The sequence below is a fragment of the Photinus pyralis genome, unplaced genomic scaffold (genome assembly GCF_008802855.1).
Source record: "Photinus pyralis isolate 1611_PpyrPB1 unplaced genomic scaffold, Ppyr1.3 Ppyr1.4_LG5, whole genome shotgun sequence".
NCBI classification, from domain to species: domain Eukaryota; kingdom Metazoa; phylum Arthropoda; class Insecta; order Coleoptera; family Lampyridae; genus Photinus; species Photinus pyralis.
In genome coordinates this window covers 48,171,509-48,190,114 of record NW_022170596.1, presented here as the reverse complement: position 1 = coordinate 48,190,114, position 18,606 = coordinate 48,171,509, and the positions used below count along the sequence as shown (strand labels likewise).

At 35.4% G+C, this 18,606-nt stretch overlaps 1 protein-coding gene across 6 annotated transcripts in view; it reads left to right on the top strand.

Annotated features, from left to right (window-relative positions):
- The window catches only part of LOC116172699 (excitatory amino acid transporter 1-like), a 29,094-nt gene extending 11,560 nt beyond the window's left edge, over positions 1-17,534 (top strand). Inside the window, exons 1-10 of one of the 6 annotated variants that reach the window (XM_031489957.1) lie at positions 9,687-9,963; positions 10,013-10,083; positions 10,143-10,457; positions 10,506-10,548; positions 10,597-10,675; positions 16,221-16,404; positions 16,460-16,693; positions 16,743-16,934; positions 16,990-17,124; positions 17,176-17,534. In XM_031489957.1, the coding sequence (XP_031345817.1) occupies positions 10,165-10,457; positions 10,506-10,548; positions 10,597-10,675; positions 16,221-16,404; positions 16,460-16,693; positions 16,743-16,934; positions 16,990-17,124; positions 17,176-17,338 (1,323 nt within the window). In that variant the 5' untranslated portion in view covers positions 9,687-9,963; positions 10,013-10,083; positions 10,143-10,164 and the 3' untranslated portion in view covers positions 17,339-17,534. Of the gene's footprint in view, positions 1-2,002; positions 2,336-7,687; positions 7,778-8,363; positions 8,520-9,682; positions 9,964-10,012; positions 10,458-10,505; positions 10,549-10,596; positions 10,676-16,220; positions 16,405-16,459; positions 16,694-16,742; positions 16,935-16,989; positions 17,125-17,175 lie in introns of those variants that run through there. The other 5 variants (XM_031489952.1, XM_031489954.1, XM_031489955.1 and 2 more) reach the window with 5 other exon arrangements.
- Positions 17,535-18,606: the final 1,072 nt, after the last annotated feature.

Sequence of the window (18,606 nt, the reverse complement as noted above, 5' to 3'; positions counted from 1 at the left end):
ACTCGGCTTGTAATTATCGGAAAAATATAAGTTGGACATCGAACTACTCGTCTTTTAAGCGCGGTTATTTTGAGATAACAATCCAATGAATACCTAGCCTAATTGGAATTTTTATTTCAACCGGCGATATCGCCACTTGCAGGCAAATGGTCTGGACTGCAAAATTTGTTTCTATACCAGTTTTCACTTATTATGGGAATCTAAAATCCTTAACAATTAATTAACGGCGCTGAAATATCAAAATATTAATTGACTCCCTTTTTGTAAGAATAATTTAATTATTCCTACCGAAAGGGTTGGAAAAAAACACTCTGAACTATAATTATATAATTATAGTTCAGAGTGGTTTTTTATATTTATTATATTAATTAATTATATATAATTATAGTTCAGTGGAAAAAACCTCGGAAAGAACCAGGGAAAGAACTGATAAAATTTACGTACTTAGCGGCGGTAAAATAAACAATACACAAAATGTAAACACATACAACCTTATCTCGAGCAAATAATTAAATTTCGGAACTCTTCAGTAACGAAGCGCTAAGCCTAAACGCTTCTAGATACCGGGTGTTCAGCAAATCAAGACTTCACAAATGTACGGTGCCGTCATAACTTCGGGGAGAAAAATGGGGGCTTCGTTACAGCCTGGCTCCTTGTTTGGCCAGTTCATCTGATTTCATGTTGCTTGCAATTTCCGAATGCTCTGGCACCCACCATAGTATATACCAATGCCATTAGATTCTAGATGCACTGCCGGACTAATTTGGAGTGTCAGGTAGGTACCGGCTACTAACACCTTCATTACAGCTTGACTGTTTGTGAGAAAATCTATTTTTGCCCCCTTTTTACCCATTTCTATATTCATGACGGTACAGAGGTTTATGGTATAGACCTCTGCTTGAAAGACGGTGGTTTTCATCCCACGGATTCCCAGGTTTGGAAGTTTGGGTCGCTGATACATATCCATGTTTTACCGTTTTTTTTTAACCGTCTGTTTCCTACTGCATAGAACATTTATTTATTTATTATCCCTGTTCTGATGATCATAGCAAGGGCGATAGTACCCCCCCCCCTCGAGGGTACCCTATTTTGGTCATCAATGTGACTGACTCCTCGCCTTGCTGTTTTCTTCCTTGTCTTTATCCATTCTGTTATTGGTCTGGAGCCGAGGCCTTTGTTTCCAGCAGCCGCTTCATGTCTTCATGCGAGGTACGGTGTTGTCGAAAGCCCTCTACATCCGGTTAGAGCTATCTCTTTTGACATGCGGACCTTTGCAAGTTTGTCTGTTAAAAGTATGTAGGACCGCGATTGTCGATTTCCCTTTTTATAGGCGTGTTGTTGGGGGTGAAGCGACCGGATGGTTTGTTAGGTAGGTACCTCGCTTCTTAGAAATTGGTCTTTTTCTGTCCCCTTCGACAGGAAGGAGCTGAGGCTGATGGGGCTATTATACGCCTAATGCTCATATCATACTTACGCATAATTAAAGAGTTGTAGGTTGGTATTGAGTGATATTTTAGTGGTGTTCAATGTTTCTAGTGGAATTTTAGACCGTTAGAGCGACTTTAAATTAACCCGCTTTGCGAATTTACTGAGTTGCACGTTGGATATTGATCCACACCCCCAATTAAACTGGAAGGGTTACCGATTGCGATTAATCGAGGTTATCTTATCGTTACAAAGTTTGCGATTAAAGAGAAAGTGACATTTCATTCGTTATTTCGAAATTTAGAGCAGTTGGCTGGGTAACACTGGGTCTGAAGCAAGACTAATAATTTTACTTGGAGTAGCTTGCTAGAATTTTAATGGAATCATTCCCACTCTAACTACATATTTGTGCGGCAAAGAGAAAAGGAATGATAATAAGTTGGTCTATTTTTGGATAAGCATAGTTCAAAGTGGTTTAGGGTTTACAGTAGGGCGATAACATCGCGATATCTCAAAAATAAATAAACAAACGGTAAAAGTTGACATGTATTAAAAAATCTTATCTATATTTTGCAAGTTTCTGCGGCATTTTGTTTTATTGTGTCGCTGATGTAACCGCTTAAAAATATCTGCGGCTTCTAAGTGATATACATGTTTTTTTCTGTTGTCATTTAAAGTTAATTTAAACGTAATCTGCATAAGATGAATAGACCAAGTTTTTAATTAATACTGTGTTCGGAATTCACAGTCACATTTTATTCACTCAAAGTCCGTGCTGGGGAGTAGTCTGTACGACGAAAAAACTGGATATAGTGGAAGCATTCAACAGGTGAAAAATTGCGGGTGTCGTTCTCTGTGTTTAATACATTACGGAGGTGCGTGCTGACTTTTTTAGAGGTGCTTACATAAGGTCAGTTGAATTTTATTAATGAATGCATTTTTTTGTGAAGTTTTTGTTAGTGTTGAGTGAAAGTTTTTATGTTAGTTGTTAATTTTTGGAAGTGTCGAGCACGTGTAAGCAAAATTACAAATTATTTATAATGGAATAATCAAGCTCAAAATACGCACGAAGAATTAACTTTAGAGTAGTTTGAATAGTATGACGTTAACAATTTACATATTCAAATTGCCTTCTTGTGAAACTAAAATACCCAGTTTGTAATATTTTTTTAAATCATGTTTCCGTTACTTTAACGTTTGTTATAGATACTAGTAATCTTTGACTTTGAATTCCTTTTAGAGTTGAATGATCTTTCAATATACTTACTGAAATCCACCTACTGGAATACATCTACAGGTGCGTTCTCCGTGCGAAATTTACCATTCAAAAACTAAAATTACAGGTAGCATAATAAATGAAAAGCACAATAATTCTGATGAACGGACGTAGGTGTTATTATCTAACCATATTCATGCGAATTGACCAGGTACATACTACAACCTTGAATTATTTTAGTATTTATAGTACCTACTCATTAACCAACGTAGCACGCGGTTGTCTGGTTTTTATATTTGCAGTTAGGTACATATTTACAGTTTTACTTGAGCTTTACTCTTTCGTAAGCCACAGTAGTTGTCAGTATGCCTAAGGTATCAAATAGTGATAAACGATCAATCACCCGTGCAAATATACCTATGCCATGCCGTAATGTGCAAATAAAATTGTGATTGAATTCAAAGAAAAGTACATTTTTGGTTTTTGAAACTTCGTCTAATTAACAAAATTTTGGTACTTACCTAATTAAAACTAGTTACGACTAAAGCAGACATGCAGTCCATACCAGGCAAAAGTGGCTCTAAGCAGTATGTTATTAAAAAAGATAAATGTGGAGGCTTACGCATTGTTATTAATTCCTGTGCATTGTTAAATATTTTGACCCTTTAGATTTCTCAGAGCAGGATAGTTCAAAGACCGAAAAGCGAGCCAAAGACACTATGTTTTCTTTTAAAGATGTGTTTAATGAACTTTTCCAATTTGGAGTAAATGAAGGAAGAAACCGAAACCATTTTTCAAAAATTGCCATAAGCTAAGGATTATACAGGGTGTCAATTTTAAAACTTACAGTCGGCCATATTTTCCAAACTAAAGAATATATTGAAAATCGCGTAAAATCGTTTCGGGGGTATCGAGAGGGAACCAGAATGACGTTATGAGTGACAACCCCCACCCCCCTTAACCCCCCAGCTCACCCCCTCTTCAAAAATCCTAAATGGCAACCCCATACTTGTGACACATCGTTGGAAAGCTACTGAAAAATGCTTTCCAGTGATACCAATAAAGTCAATATTCATTAAGACAATTAAACAAAAATTTAATAATCGACAGACTAAATGCTGAATTTGAGGGATTTATGGCAAATTGGCCAAAAACTTCAATCTGAGCTGCTTCATTAAGCAATCTTGGTTGCTTTCTTTTTTCATTGACTTACAGTACAGCTGAACGTGTGGAAATAATATTCATTTATGACTCCGAAAATCGATTATCTTTTAGAACAGCTAGAACGTTTAATGAGAGACATCCCGAGAGAAATATAAGACATGCCTATGTTCAACATTTGGTCGCTAAATTCGAAGAAACGGGATCTGTTATCAATAAAAAAAAGAAAGCAACCAAGATTGCTTAAGGTTAAACCCTAAGTTATAAGGGTAATTTTTTTACATTACTTTTTTACTAGGCGATAGAAAAGGTCCGATTGCACTCTTTTCTGAATTTCGGTTAGCTTTCAAAATAAGAGAAACTAGTCAATGGGAGACAATTTTAAATTATTGATAGTTTTGTGGAATTTGCATAAAAGATTTACACTAAAAGTCAATTTAGCTTTCCTGAAGAGATCGACCCACGGGAGTTTTATTCCTTGAACAAATTTGTATGTATTTTATGAATGATAAGCAAATACAAATAACCAAAGATCTTGATGATTTCTCTTGATTGATTGTGAATTTTAAATTCATTGATACCATTTTTTCTGTTTTTTTTTGTTTTTGAATAAGAAAATGTATCGGGTGTTGGAGTAATTACAAATGGTAAAAAATCTAGATAATTAGATTTGAACGTGATCACGAGATAGATTTGCAATTTTAATTTAATAATAATAATAATAATAATAATAATAATAAAGTTACACGGCCTAGCACAGCTAAAAAACACAATACTCTTTCTTCTCAGAAACACACCACGTTATCATAACCCACTCGTACTCAACCCAAACGCAACAACCTTAACAGCACTACAGGCTCACAAAATACTGTAACGTCTCCACCAATAACCCAAGCAACCACACAAATACAACCTCAAGAACAAAGAAACACAAGAAATACAAGTAACGCAACATGCACTACAAAGACAGGTCCACCCAATAAAGTTACACGTCTTAGCACAGTTAAAAAACATAAAACTCATTCTTCACAGAAACACACCACGTTATCACAACCCACTCGTATACAACCTAAACGCAAAAACCTAAACAGCACTACTAGCTCACAAAATACTGTAATATCTCCACGAATAACCCAAGCAACCACACAAATACAACCTCAAGAACAAAGAAACACAATAAATGTACAAGTAACGCAACATGCACTACAAAAACAGGTCCACCCAATAAAATTACACGTCTTAGCACAGTTAAAAAACACAATACTCCTCTTTCTCAGAAACAACCCACTCGTATTCAACCGAAACGCAACAACCTTAAAAGCACTACAGGCTCACAAAATACTGTAATGTCTCCACCAATAACCCAAGCAACAACACAGATACAACCTCAAGAACAAAGAAACACCATAAATACAAGTAACGCAACATGCACTACAAAGACAGGTCCACCCAATAAAGTTACACGCCCTAGCACAGTTAAAAAACACATAACTCCTTCTTCACAGAAACACACCACGTTATCACAACCCACTCGTACTCAACCCACTCGTACTCAACCCAAACGCAAAAACCTAAACAGCACTACTAGCTCACAAAATACAGTAATACCTCCACCAATAACCCAAGCAATAACACAAATACAACCTCAAGAACAAAGAAACACCATAAATACAAGTAAGGCAACATGTACCACAAAGACAGGTCCACCCAATAAAGTTACACGTCCTAGCACAGTTAAAAACACAAAACTCCATCCTCACCGAAGAACACCACGTTATCACAACCCACTCGTATTCAACCCAAACGCAAAGCCAAAGAAACACTTACACAATAAACTCCATTTAATAAAATTACAGGAATTATTATAATGATTTTTGTTTTGTTTTGTTTTCCTCTTTCCTGATAGCGTTGGCTTATTGTGCCCATGTGTGATTTTTTTTTTTTTTTTTTTAGGACCCTACATAACTTCACCAGACACAGACACAGACACTAATCGTTACTTGATTTTAATCCGTGCGATTAGTTAACCAGGCTAGACCTGAGTTCTCACAAGAAACACCGACAATAATAATAATATTTATTGTGCTGTTGTGATGGTACACTTACACTTGTTATGGTAAAAAAATGTATATAACACGTAAAACAAACAGTCAGACAAACGAAACTAACAAACATAAACTTCAACAAAGTTACACCCAATTATCACAAAACTCCTCAAATTCTTCAAAGGAGTAACAAGAATACTGTAAAAGACTTTGCTTTACTTTAGATTTAAAGGTCTTCAACGGTAAATGCTTTATATCTGCGGGTAACCGGTTATACAATAATAATAATAATAATAATATTACATAAGCATTATTTTAGAGTGACCGAAACTCTCGTCGAAACCAGAGCATCATCAGGTTTTACTTTCCAAATTTAAAGTGGAGATCGAATCTTCCGCAGGGTAAGAATCGTTAAAAGTTTATTCATTACTGAGCTAGCCGTGGTATTACTTATTTCATTACAAACATTTAGTTGTTACATTAAAATTTTTCCCAGTGGCGTAGAGAATAAAATGCATTTTCTACCAGTAGCCTGCGGTGTCGTCGTTCCTCGGGTAGGTAGGTTACGTAACTCTACAGAGAATCGGGCCAGTTAAAGAACGTGACTAGAATGTTCTTTCGCCCTTTTGGGTTGCCTTTTATAGCCGCGTCAACACAACATTTGGCAGTATTTTTTGTTACAGTGGTTAAAAGATCTTCACTTATGAGTGAGTATTACTGCAGTGACCATTTATTTTTAACACAAATCTCCACGCCCGAACTCGGATTCGACCTTTATTCAAAATCGCCAAATCCAAATTTAAATCTCCCACCTCCCTTTTACTACAAAAATTTCTCTTGTTCGGTTTATAAAATCTAATAACTCCTCCTCCTTTATTCCTTTCCTTCATAAAACCATAATTAAGCTACTTTCCCTTTCATGTACCTACTTTCAAACAAATTCTATCCCTACAACAAATTCCATCATCCGCAAGACGCTATAATCATTAAATAATTCAAATCCCTATTCTCAATGATTAAAAAGGTTCTTTTCTTTCGGCCTTGCGTGGTGTTAAAGTGAAGGTTTGTAGGGTGAGTAGGCTCAAAAAACCAGACTTCGTTTAGTTTTTTTTAAGTTTTTTTTTATTTTTTTAAATTTTATTTTTTACCAATTTTACCAATTAAAAAAACTAAACGAAGTCTGGTTTTTTGAGCCTACTCACCCTACAAACCTTCACTTCCTATTTTCAATCATTCACACGATACAATTTTAACTTCAACTCCGGATTCCTGCAATAGAACGACTAATAACTCAACTCCTTTCACTACTAAAATCCCTTTATCTTCTTTTTTCTGCGCTCTTCATTCTCATAGTTCTCAACTTGCCTATAAACTTCTTCAATTTCGACTTCTTCCTCAACTTGCCTATAAACTTCTTCAATTTCGACTTCTTCCTTAACTTCACTTTCTGAATTCCAATCTCTTGCTGCTACCTTCTTCTCCTTTAATTCCGCATTCTGCGAATCCATCCAACCTCTCTTCCATTTCTCCTGACTTTTCGTTTATAACTCGGCTCTTTCCTTTATGTTTAATATCTCAGCCTGCGGATCCCTCTTCCAATTCAACTTCTCACATACACATACATGCATTTAAGCAGAGAGGCATTCTAAGAAAATAAAGGTGATAGTTTGTCTGATAACAAAGTTTGTGTAATTCATGTTTCATGGAAGCAAAGCAAAGTTGTTTACTTTTCTACGTTCCTCTTTATAAAAAAAGAACTTTATAGCTCAGTAACTAGTTCATAAAATTGTTTTATTTCAAGTTTTAATTACTCAGAAGATTACACAATTCTTTTTGCGTTGTATGATTCATTTCCCGATACATTTTCCGTGGAGATTTTGTGGCAGTGATTAAAATATCCTTAACGATTCTCTTAGTGTCGATACAGTGGGTAAGTTTAGAGACTTAAGGGGTTAGGATTCTACTCACGGACCTCATTTTGACTTGGGAATCATAGTTGACAAAGACAGTGAAAGGTGAAAGGAGATTCAAAAGCTATTCAAGAGCAATCAAAAGAAGGAAGGGCTTATTAACGATCTCCTAGCGAGTTCATGATTTTGAATTTTGTGTCCGTCCGTCCGTCTGTGGACTCCCGAACGGTTTCGAATTTTTCAATTCTGTTTCCAGTATTTTGTTTATCATCACCCCAGGAAGAACTTATTAAATGTTCTGTTACCCAGAGACCGTTTGCTATATTTGTTACAAGTTTATTACAAAATAGTGTTGCGCAGATTTTACGTACAATGTATGCATTTTTCAATTGTTTGTTTGTATAAGCAAGACTGAGGTATATCTCTCTTTACAACGTATAACTAAACAAGGTAATCATATGCAAATACCGACTTTTAAGTAAATCGTACTATGGTGCAATCTAAAATATGAAATAGAGAAGCATTTTGAAAACAATTTTGTTTGTGATATGAGAAGTACAGTAATTTATAACGATTTAAAACGAACCACTTCATTATCCGTTGCAGACGCGCATTAAGTTTTGTGTGCCATCTCCAACTTTTTGTGCATCTAGATTAACAGTGTACATCATTTTTACTCTGGTGCCACCTGACATTGTTCGTCGTTCAATTTTGCATCACCAATAATATTGTGCTCGTTGAGTGCGCTTACTCCCACACTTGGTAAGTCAAAAGTAACAATTTTTATCTGAAACGATTTGTTTTGTGCCGATTTATGCACCACCTCCCATTTTTTGTGGAACTTGTTACACTATACAATGCATTCCAGTTAAAACGACCTCTTTGGCCTTTTTTTACGATTGTTTGCTTAATGGATCTCCAAGACAATAACCACAGCAGAAATGACTTCCTATATACGAAAAAAAAAAATACGCAAAATATTCGAACATTTAGATATGCATCTCCTTATAATAGTTATGGTATAATGGAATTATTTAAACAAATAATTTATACCTAGCACAGTCAAAACACTAATCCGTTTTCATAGTTATGACACGTAGTCAGGAAGGTAAAGGCGTATCAAAACAAAATCTGTATCTAATCAGGTCGAAGGTAGAAACTTCACTAAAGGGGAAAATAAATACAACTATGCGCAAGCAGGGAGATACAGCGCGACCTCGGCCGGCAAAACAAATAATTATGTGAAAGAAAACTCGAAAATAAACTCTATTACAAAACTTTAAACTGAGGATTACAAAAAAAGATGCCTAGATGGCATAAGGAATACTAAATATACACGACGAGCGAAAAGAATTTAAATAAGAATACGAATCGAAATTTTCAATCGGTAAGGATCCATAACTTGTGTTGGAACGCTAACCAGAACTAAAGATGGCGTATTTTACGATTTTTTTAGTCTCAATACAAAATGACTCGTTTTAATTGGAACAGAAGCTCGTAATAAATTTCTCTTGGTTTTGGTAATTGCTCGATATGTATGAGATTATAATTTAGTATGTTAGGGTCGTTAAGTACACTCGGGCCGCCTTCTTCCATTGTGTTTTTTTTGCTCTAGATGCCAACGTCGAAAGTGGTATTCACTTATACGATGATAAAGATGCTTTTTCGGGGATGCTATTGCGTTACAGATTCTATCGTGTGTAAAAAGCTCCGCTTGATGAGTGGATGGGTTTTATAAACACGTTATTGTTTCAGTTTAAGTTGGCACTTGACCCCTTTGGTATGTGCAATATGAAACTACGTATTTGATATTTGGTCAAAGTAAGTGCGTCATTTCAATGGAATGTTACACATTCAATTAATGCGAAATGTAAACTAACTTTTTTAGTATTTATTATAATTCTAAGAATGGATGAATTCGTTATATCACCCCAAGGACAAACCGCAATCATTGAACTATGTAACAATTAATTGTACCACGTGTTCATCTGGTATCACGACAACCGACATTTCTAATCAGTAGCTCCTGGAAATCGTACGATGTTAAACCATTTACGAAGAATTGAGAGTTCATCTTTTTATCAAAGTCATGTTGTTATGACGCCTTCATTGACATATTTTTTAACACATGAAAGCTATTCTTGGATGTCTAAGACAGATAATGAAAGTACAAGTGATCATTAGTGCGTTTAACCAGGGCGCATATGTAAGAGATGTTTGCACAGCTTTTTTAGTTTGGAACTTTTTTGTTTCAGATAACTGTACAACCATGGCACAGTCGAGGATGAGATGCTTGAACCGACACAGCCTTCTAACACTTTTGACTGTAATTGGCGTAATAGGCGGAACGGTAACCGGATTAGTTCTTAATCAATTCCGTTCTAGAGAATGGACCAAAAGAGAAATCATGTACGTAAAGTACCCGGGCGATTTGTTTCTCCGTGTTTTGAAATCCCTAATTATCCCCTTACTCACGTCATCCATAGTGTCGGCGATTGGATCCCTTGATTTAAGTTTGTCCAAAAAGATAGCCGCACGGTCTATCATTTACTATACCGTTACCACTTTTTGCGCGGTGGTGTTGGGAATTGTTTTAGTTACGACAATCAGACCGGGCGTAGGTATTGAAAGGTCTGCTCAAAAAAAGAAGGTGGACGCAAAAATTGTTTTGACCGCTGACACGCTTATGGACTTGGGCAGGTTAGTAGAATCTGCCAAGCTCTCGGTTGGCTGATGATTGTTTTGCAGAAATATGTTTCCGCCCAATATTATCGAAGCAACTGTTGGACAGGTTCGTTAAATTTGAGACGAAGTGGGTGCTAATAGTATGATGTTTTAGACACACATTCACATAAAAGTTCCAAAGGAGCATGAAGAAAACCCAAGATTTAAGAATGATACTTACAATTTAAGAGACGGTAAGTCCACAATAAAATTGCAAAGGTTCCGTCTGTCCCGATCAAATACTTTTGAATCATAATTTCCTACTTCAGTATTTCCAAACATACACTTTTAAAACATTTACAGGGATGGTTTCTTAAGTTTTCATATTTATTAAGGTAGGTGGGTGTGTATGGGTGTTTGTTTATTCATATTCCTGTAATCTTCAGTCTTTTTTAATCGGTAATTTCAATTGAACGGATAAATCATCCTTGGACAATGTACCGCTGCTTTTCTCAGTCACTCTCGTAATTTTACGCAAACAGTTATGCAACGCCAAAATTGCTTAATTAATTTTGTTTAACGTAAACAGTTACATGTGAGTAAATTAAATACACTTTCAAATTGTATAATCCAAAAGAGGTGCAATAATAAAGTGTAAAGTATTTATAATTTAAAGTAACACCAAACTATTTTGAAGTGTGTATGGGGCTTATTTCAAATAAAGGTCTGCATTTTCCGAGGTTTCCTTTCCTGTTGAATAGACTTAAATGTGACATTGCTGAAAAGGGCAATGAAAATGTTTCTTATATATATTAGGTCTTATTGGGGCTAAAATCCCTTAAATGCAATTTGGAGATTTTGCTGTTTGTAGTTCCTCGTGTGTTTCCCATTTCGTTCGATTTAAACGAATGGAATGCTACTTTCCACAAAGTTATATACCAAGAAAACTGAATTGGACGGATTATTGACAAAGCGTAGCCCATTCGGATTTTGTTTCGCAACATTTGCCACAAATTGTTTCTTTTATATGTTTATTTCGATCTTATGTTAAAGGTAAATTTTAGTATAGCATATCCTCTTATGCAATATATTATAAATCAGCGCAAGTCAAAGGGTTGCTGCAAAATTAAGACATTTTTAAATGTTTATGTTATCTGATAGTAAATTTGCTGCGATCGCTATCCTGTGTTTCGTTTTTCCTAATGAATTTCACATCTTCTTCATTTTATTCAAACGCGTTAACAATCACTTTCAAAAAAATATTGTTGTCAATATTAGTTTTTTCTCCTTAGTATTAGTATTAGTATGTACTTCATTCTCGAGTTCATCAGTAACCTTTAGAGTTATACCTACATTTGACTTATCTTGCATATTACTGGATTCTGAACTACGATAGGAGAGTGGACAGGGTCCACGCGTACATAGACCTTAAATTTCTATAAACTTAACCCTTTTCACCTTCGATAAGGGTAAAAGTATGTGCATTCCTGTCAAGTTAAAGGGGCATTATATTCTATTTCCATGATTAAACAAAATTCTATAAATTTAACCCTGTGTACCTTCAATAAGGGTAAAAGTATGTGTATTCCTGTCAAAATAAAGGGCACTGAATAATATCCCACAGATTTGAACAAAATTTCAAGAAATTTAACCCTGTGCACCTCCAATAGCGATAAAAGTATGTGCATCTCTGTCAAATTAAAGGGGCATTATATACTATTTCCATGATTTAAACAAAATTCTATAAATTTAACCCTGTGTACCTTCAGTAACGGTAAAAGTATGTGCATCCCTGTCAAGCAAAACGTGCATTATATAATATTTCGAAGTATTGAATAAAATTCAACAAATTTAACCCTTTTCACCTGCGATAAGGGTAAAAGTATGTGCATTCCGAGGTGCATTCCTATCAAGTTAAAGGAGCACTGTATAATATTCCGCAGATTTGAACAAAATTCTATAAATTTAACCCTGTGCACCTTCAATAAGGGTAAAAATATGTGTTTTCCTTTCAAGTTAAATGAGTACTGAATATTATTCTGCAGATTTGAACAAAATTTCATAAATTTAACCCTGTGCACCTTCAATAATGGTAAAAGTATGTACATCCTGTCAAGTTGAAAGGGCATTGAATAATATTCCGCAGATTTGTACAGGATTTCATAAATTTAACCCTGTGCACCTTCAATAATGGTAAAAGTATGTGCATCTCTGTTAAGTAAAAGGGGTATTGAATAATATTCCGCAGATTTGTACAAAGTTTCATAAATTTAACCCTGTGCACCTACAATAAGGGTAAAAGTATGTGCATTCCTGTCAAGTTAAAGGGGCATTGAATAATATTCCGCAGATTTGAGCAAAATTCTATAAATTTAACCCTGTGCACCTTCAATAAAGGTCAAAGTATGTGCATTCTTGACAAGTTAAAGGGGCATTATATAATATTCCGCAGATTTGAACAGAATTCAATAAATTTAACCCTGTGCAACTTCAATAAGGGTAAAAGTGTGTGCATCTCTGTCAAGTAAAAGGGGTATTGAATAATATTTCGCAGATTTGTACAAAATTTCATAAATTTAACCCTGTGCACCTTCGATAAGGCTAAAAGTGTGTGCATCTCTGTCAAGTAAAAGAGGTATTGAATAAAATTCCCCAGATTTGAACAAAATTTCATTAATTTAACCCTGCGCATCTTCAATAAGGGTAAAAGTATGTGTATCCCTGTCAAGTTTAAGGGGCATTGAATAAAATTCCCCAGATTTGAACAAAATTTTATAAATTTAACCCTGTGCATCTTCAATAAGGGTAAAATTATTTGCATCCCTGTCCAATAAAATGTGCATTATATAATATTTCAAAGTATTGAACAAAATTCAACAAATGTAACCCTTTTCACCTTCGATAAGGGTAAAAGTATGAGCATTCCTATCAAGTTAAAGGAGCACTGTATAATATTCCGCAGAATTGAACAAAATTTCATAAATTTAACTCTGTGCACACTTTCAATAACGATAAAACTATGTGCATCTCTGCCAAATTAAAGGGGCATTATATACTATTTCCATGATTTAAACAAATTTCAATTAATTTAACCCTGTGCACCTTCAGTAACGGTAAAAGTATGTGTATCCCTGTCAAGTAAAAGGTGCATTATATAATATTTCGAAGTATTGAATAAAATTCAACAAATTTAACCCCTTTCACCTGCGATAAGGGTAAAACTATGTGCATTCTTATCAAGTTAAAGGAGCACTGCATAATATTCCGCAGATTTGAACAAAATTCAATAAATTTAACCCTGTGCACACTTTCAATAACGGTAAAACTATGTGCATCTCTGTCAAGTTAAAGGGGCATTATATAATATTTCGAAGTATTGAATAAAATTCAAGTTCAGTTCAGTTCAGTTTAACCCTTTTCACCTGCGATAAGGGTAAAACTATGTGCATTCTTATCAACTTAAAGGAGCACTGCGAGGAGCACTGTATAATATTCCGCAGATTTAAACAAAATTCAATATATTTAACCCTGTGCATCTTCAATAAGGGTAAAAGTATGTGCATCCCTGTCAAGTATAAGGTGCATTATATAATATTTCGAAGTATTGAATAAAATTCAAGTTCAGTTCAGTTCAGTTTAACCCTTTTCACCTGCGATAAGGGTAAAACTATGTGCATTCTTATCAACTTAAAGGAGCACTGCGAGGGGCACTGTATAATATTCCGCAGATTTAAACAAAATTCAATATATTTAACCCTGTGCATCTTCAATAAGGGTAAAAGTATGTGCATCCCTGTCAAGTAAAAGGTGCATTATATAATATTTCGAAGTATTGAATAAAATTCAAGATCAGTTCAGTTCAGTTTAACCCTTTTCACCTGCGATAAGGGTAAAACTATGTGCATTCTTATCAACTTAAAGGAGCACTGCGAGGAGCACTGTATAATATTCCGCAGATTTAAACAAAATTCAATATATTTAACCCTGTGCATCTTCAATAAGGGTAAAAGTATGTGCATCCCTGTCAAGTAAAAGGTGCATTATATAATATTTCGAAGTATTGAATAAAATTCAAGTTCAGTTCAGTTCAGTTTAACCCTTTTCACCTGCGATAAGGGTAAAACTATGTGCATTCTTATCAACTTAAAGGAGCACTGCGAGGGGCACTGTATAATATTCCGCAGATTTAAACAAAATTCAATATATTTAACCCTGTGCATCTTCAATAAGGGTAAAAGTATGTGCATCCCTGTCAAGTAAAAGGTGCATTATATAATATTTCGAAGTATTGAATAAAATTCAAGATCAGTTCAGTTCAGTTTAACCCTTTTCACCTGCGATAAGGGTAAAACTATGTGCATTCTTATCAACTTAAAGGAGCACTGCGAGGAGCACTGTATAATATTCCGCAGATTTAAACAAAATTCAATATATTTAACCCTGTGCATCTTCAATAAGGGTAAAAGTATGTGCATCCCTGTCAAGTAAAAGGTGCATTATATAATATTTCGAAGTATTGAATAAAATTCAAGTTCAGTTCAGTTCAGTTTAACCCTTTTCACCTGCGATAAGGGTAAAACTATGTGCATTCTTATCAACTTAAAGGAGCACTGCGAGGAGCACTGTATAATATTCCGCAGATTTGAACAAAATTCAATAAATTTAACCCTGTGCACCTTTAATAAGGGAAAAATATGTGCATTACTATCAAGTTAAAGGAGCACTGTATAATATTCCGCAGATTTGAACAAAATTTCATAAATTTAACCCTGTGCACCTTCAATAAGGGTAAAATTATGTGCATTCTTGCCAAGTTAAAGGGGCATTATATAATATTTCCAGGATTTGAACAAAAAAAGGGGCATTTAATAGAATTCCGCAGATTTGTACAAAATTTCATAAATTTAACCCTCTGCACCTTAAATAAGGGTAAAAATATGTGCATCCCTGTCAAGTTAAAGCGGCATTGAATAATATTCCGCAGATTTGAACAAAATTCAATGCCTAGGGATTCTCCACGTACGTCCAAGCGTTCCCCCGGGACCCAGATGGCGGCCTTGCGGAGCCTAGGAATTCAGCATTCCTGCATTACCTTTAGGTGTGGGGCTTCGCACAATTAACTTTCAGTTGTTTTTTCTATATCTACTATGTACATGGTGTTATGTGCCCTCTATTCACCATCAATTATTCCCTCTATTTCACCTTCAATTCAACTTCACATCTCTACTATATTTCACCTTCAAATCTTCGCTCTATTTCACTTTCAATTCTGCACTCTATTTCTCCTTCAAATTATGCCCTCTATGTTACCTTCAAGTTTGATATTCAGTGGCATACCGCGTCTACGTTTGATTTCCAGTGATCTTGAGCTCAGGAGTGAGCCACCGCCTTCCGTTTTAGTTTAGACGACAACCACGATGCCCTCCAGTGACATTAGCTTGGACAAGAATCCTAGTTTGTTCAGACAACAACCACGATGACTTATAGTGGGTTTTTAGTTTAGAGAACAACCACGATGATCGTCAGGGACATTCATTCAGTGCATGTACAGTACTACTTCAAGAGATTCAACTACCAGGATCCGTTCATTCGCCTATTAGGGGTCCCCTCGCACGGCACAAACACAAGGGTGTTTTCTTTAATCTGAATTCTCACTTGGGGCCGTCATACGCCTTGTTCGAAATATATCTCCCCTATTTAATGCAACTTTCAGAGTGATAAAAATTTGTCCAATATATCGTTTATTTAATAGTCAAAATTACTTTGTTTGATTGATGCGTAATATGTTGACTTTTTCAGAATACCCGTTTTGGGATTTCGAGGAGGTGCTCGAATTAAGGTCCACAAACATCTTAGGTTTGGTAGTATATAGTATTATTATAGGAATTGCAGTCGGTCAAATGGGCCAACGCGGAGCACCTCTTGTAATCTTTTTCGACTCCCTCAGTAAAGCTATGATGATTGTGACTGGATGGATTATTTGGTACGTAAGTAACGAATAAGCTTCGGTCGCGCTCATTTTTTATTCATATTTTAAGGTTATCGCCTATTGGCGTTTTCTTCTTAGTAGTCGCTCAAATTATGGAAATCGACAATTTTGCAACTCTCTTGGCTCAGCTTGGCTTTTATTTTGGCACCGTACTCTTAGGACTATTTATACATGGGCTTTGTACGTTAACGGTAGTGTACTTCCTTTGCACGAGGACATTGCCTTTTAAAACGATAGGGGGCCTCACTCAAGCGTTGGCAACAGCCTTTGGGACAGCATCCAGGTAATTGGCAAAGCCTGGGAACGATCGCTATCAATTAATTTAATTTAAGTTCCGCGACAATGCCAATCAGCATACAAGCCTTAGATGATATAGGGGTTGATCCAAGAGTAACTCGCTTTGTGATACCAATAGGCGCTATGTGCAATCTGGATGGTACGGCGCTTTACGAAGCCGTCGCCGCTATATTTATCGCGCAACGCAACGCAATTCCACTTGGATTCGGCCATACTGTAGCAGTATGGTATGATCAAGCAAAAACTGATGTAGTAACAACACTAACTGCGTTATACTTACAGCTTAACTGCAACGGCAGCTAGTATCGGGGGTGCCGGAATACCCCAGGCAGGTCTAGTAACGATGGTTATGGTTTTGGATACAGTAGGTTTACCGGCCGATCAGATATCGCTAATCTTGGCCGTCGATTGGCTACTGTAAGCCTAATTAAGCATTATGTTTGGCTAACTACACGGTCTTGTTTTCAGCGATCGTTTCCGAACAACAATTAATGTGATGGGCGACTGTTTAGGCGCCAGGATCGTGGATATATTAAGCAAAAACGATCTGAAGGGAATACCCGAAACAGATAAATTGAATGCTGCTGATCACGAATTAGTGGAAATCATAAAAGATGATTGCATCGTATAAGAGATTTTCTTCTAAAGACCTTTTGTATTTAGTGTAAGGTCACCGTTTCATTCCATTGTATATTACAATGTTCAAGATAACGTTCTTCATAGAAGGAGAATCGACTATTGTATGCAGAAATTAAGCAAACATTTAGTTTGCATTTTTGTAAGTGACCCCGGAAATAAGTTAATAAAAGCAATCAACGTTGTTTAAATGCCTTTGTTTATTTATGATAGGAACAATGAGTGAATTTCAATAAAAACTATTTATTTAGGTAACAAGCCATATACTTAGACTACCACTCAGAGCTGGGCAGAATACTTTCAAAAAGTATTTGAATACTAAATAGTAAATACTTTACACAAATCAAAGGTATTTGAATACTAAATACTTTTACGTCCAGCACAAGCGAATACTAGATACAGATGCATTGAAAAGTATTCAAATACTTTAAAAAATAAGTATTCAAATACTTTAGAATGTATTCGAATTCTTTCAAAAGTATTCTAATACTATCAAAGGTATTCGAATACTATAAAAAGTATTTGAAGACTTTGAAAAGTATTTCATTAACTTACTTTGAAAAGTATTCGAATACAGTAAAAGTATTCAAATACTTGTAACTCAAATACATTAAAAATTTAAAATAGTAAACTGGATAAAAGGCTTACTACTTAAAAAATCAAGTCACACTTTGTATGGGGTTAGCTTTTTTTATACTTCTATTGTTATATGCAAATGGAGTAAAAGCGTAATATTATTATTATATTATTATATAGGAGGTACCTACCAGGACCTTTCTTATACCAGTTATATCCTTAAGAATACGTGTACCAGTTTTCAAAGCGTCGTGCACATGATACGTACGTCTTTCTGAAATTAATCCTAGCGATTTTGGAACAGATCCATTTTTGACCATCCGTTTGTCCGTGTGCATGATAGTTTGTTTAGAAACGTGCGAGCTTTGAAAATTGGTACACATGATCTTAAGGATATAAGAAAGGTCCCTATTGTTTTTAAGTTACGTAGACTATCGAGTCAAAAAGTTTCACTCCAGGATCGTTCGGTATTCAGTTGTATCGGATTTTTATATTTGATTTTGTGACAATGGAAACTTTTCCTAAACATTTCTAAATTGTTCTCAAATATTTGAATAACTTAAAAGTACTGCCTTTTTTTGAGGCCGGAAAAAAATGTCTCAGATCGACCCGGAAAAAACATTTTCTTATAGAATGTGGCCTGTAGAATGCATAATTTCAAACAGTTCCAAGATTGGGCTACTAGTT